The sequence below is a fragment of the Mandrillus leucophaeus genome, unplaced genomic scaffold (assembly GCF_000951045.1).
Source record: "Mandrillus leucophaeus isolate KB7577 unplaced genomic scaffold, Mleu.le_1.0 Scaffold164, whole genome shotgun sequence".
Taxonomy (NCBI): domain Eukaryota; kingdom Metazoa; phylum Chordata; class Mammalia; order Primates; family Cercopithecidae; genus Mandrillus; species Mandrillus leucophaeus.
In genome coordinates this window covers 1,730,558-1,733,312 of record NW_012101632.1, presented here as the reverse complement: position 1 = coordinate 1,733,312, position 2,755 = coordinate 1,730,558, and the positions used below count along the sequence as shown (strand labels likewise).

Below are 2,755 nucleotides of genomic sequence, written 5' to 3'. Positions count from 1 at the left end.
AAAAAAAAAAAAAAAAAGAGAGAGAGAGAGAGAGAAGTCATGTGGACTCAGCAGAGAGAGCTGCCTTGGCCAGGAGAGAAGGTCCCTGGAGGACTGAGTCTACCGTACAGTGGGCTGGGGGCTAACTCTCCAGTCCTGGCCCTATAGCAATGGGAAGTACCTCATGCCTGGGCATCCCCTCATAGTAGCCCCAGCCAGGCTTGATCCCCAACACACACAGCTTGGCCCGGCATACTCCGAGACCACCCACAAGGGGGATCCCCCAGACACTAGGGCACCGGTGTTGTAGGCCCGGCACTCTTTCCTCAGGATGTGGCCACCCTGCAGTACCATGCCCCCCGCCTCGCAGTCGCCTCACACAAACCCTTCCAGGCCTGCCCCACAGTGCCCTGATCCTGGACGTGGCCTGCGGCACAGGCCTAGTGGCTGCCGAGGTGAGGCTCTTCCAGATCCCCCGCCTACTCCTTAGCCCCACACTTCCTCAAATCTCCTACTGTCCCTGGCCCCAGAACCCTGTGCCGTGCCTTAGACTCACTGTTCCAAATGCATGAGACGGGACCAGGCACAGTGGCTCGAACCTGTAATCCCAGCACTTTGGGAGGCCGAGGCAGGAGGACAGCTTGAGGCCAGGAGTTTGAGGTCAGCCTGGGCAACATAGCAAGACCCCTGTCTCTACCAACAAATTTTAAAATTAGCCAGGCAGGGTGGTGCACACCTGTAGTCCCAGCTACATGGGAGGCTGAGGTGGGAGGATCACTTGAGGCCAGAAGTTCAAGGCTGCAGTGTGCTGTGATCATGCCATTGCACTCCAGTTTGGGCGACAGAAAGAGATCTTGTCTCAAAATTTTTTGAAAAGCAAACGCATGGGCCACATTCAGTGCAGAATCCACTGCCCTCCCAAGGCACAGGGACCCAGCCGGGAAGTGGCAAGTGTGAACCATGACTGAGTCTCCCACCCCTACCCCAGCTGCGGGCTCGAGGCTTCCTCCAGCTACATGGGGTGAATGGGAGCCTAGGGATGCTGGAACAGGCTGGGGCCCGCGGCCTCTATCAGCACCTCAGCCTCTGCACCCTGGGCCAGGAGCCTCTGCCTGGCCCCGAAGGTACTTCCTCTCCCATCCCAACACCCCACGGTGCCCCCTCATAAAGCCCTTTCCCTTGCCGAACCTCCATCCCCCTCCCACACTAAGCCCCCAGTCCCTCACTCAATCCTGCACCCCGTGATCTGACTGCAGCCCAGAACTGGGCCATACTTACCTTATCCTCCAGGGAACCTGGGTCCTGCAGATGCGGGTGATAGCTTCGTCCCCTCCAGGGTGGTCTGAGGCCACACCATAGACAAAGCGCCTTCCAAGCGTCACACCATGTCCCCACCCCTCCCCACGCACACTGGGACCTTCGACATGGTACTGATAGTTGGCGCCCCCAGTGATGGCCAGGTGCCCTGCAATGCGATACCTGAGCTCCTATGTGTCACCAAGCCAGGTGAGGAGCAGCCCAGCCAAGCACCCCCAATCCCCATCACCATACACCTTCCCCTCTGCACAGCACAGACACAGGCCCCAGAGTCCCTCAGGCTAAGCGAGGGGCAGCGTTCTGCCCATCGCCACATACAGCCTAGCCTAACATCCCAGCCACCAACGGCAGACCCACGCAAACAGGCGGGGCAGACAGGTGGCCAGCTTGGCTCTTATCCATGGGCAACCAGGAGCAACTCCACCCTCCCCTGCAGCCTCCATTTCCTAGCCCGGGAGCCAGGTGGTATAAATGCTACAATCCCGTCCCCATAGGACTAAAGTGAGAATCAGGTGAAATCCTGTCTCTAAAGCTTTTGCTTTGGTCCCGGCCCACAGTGAGGGCTCAGTTCTGTTCCCTCCTCTGCCTGCTTCCTCACTCATTCGTGGACTGCCTTCGGGGCGTTTCTTTCTCTTTCCTGGTCTGTTTCCTCATCTGGGAAATAGGGCTGCTTAGGGGAGATGAGAGCTGTGAGCACTGTTTGTAAACTCCACACATCGCGCTATCCAGGCAGGTGTATCTCCCGTCTCCTGCTGTGTTCTTGCTCGGGGCTTTTCTCTGCTCTGGGCAGAGGGCTCAGACCCTGCCCTCTGGGCCTTGATCTCCAACCCACTGGGGCCCAGCAAGGGGCCAGAGAGCACAGGGTCTGGTCAGAGGTGGCCCCACCAGAGCCGTGAGTGCTCATTGCCCCCAGAATTTATTTACTTATTTATTTGTTTATCTAATCTGAGACAAAGTCTCGCTCTGTCGCCAAGGCTGGAGTATAGCGGCACGATCTCAGTTCACTGCAACCTTCAAGAGATTCTCCTGCCTCAGGCTCCCAAGTAGCTGGGATTACAGGAGCCCACCACCATGCCCAGCTGATTTTTGCATTTTTAATAGAGACGGGGTTTCATCATGTTGGTCAGACTGGTCTCGAACTCCTGACTTCAAGTGATCCACCCGCCTTGGCCTCCCAAAGTACTGGAATTACAGACTTGAGCCACCACGCCTGGCCCTGCTCCGAGAATGTAGAGAAGAGAGGCATTTCTGAGACCCGGTGAGGAATCCACGTAGGGCACAGCCTAAGGCAGAAAGGAGAGGGGCTGAGCATGAGAACCAGGAGGCACAGGACAGGAAATCACAGAGGGAAAAATGCTTCCTCTCCCTCCTCTCTCCGCACCCCTTGCCAGGCCCAGCAGAGACTGTGGCTAAGCCTGGGCAGGTCTGGACAGGCATCCAGGGGAGCCCTGAAGGCTGA

General features: G+C 57.6%; 1 protein-coding gene across 1 annotated transcript in view; it reads left to right on the top strand.

Moving 5' to 3' along the window:
• The window catches only part of WBSCR27 (Williams Beuren syndrome chromosome region 27), a 3,451-nt gene extending 696 nt beyond the window's left edge, over window positions 1–2,755 (top strand). The window contains 5 exon segments of the mRNA XM_011976361.1: window positions 310–349; window positions 352–434; window positions 968–1,102; window positions 1,392–1,485; window positions 2,688–2,755. Coding sequence (XP_011831751.1) covers window positions 310–349; window positions 352–434; window positions 968–1,102; window positions 1,392–1,485; window positions 2,688–2,755 — 420 coding nt within the window.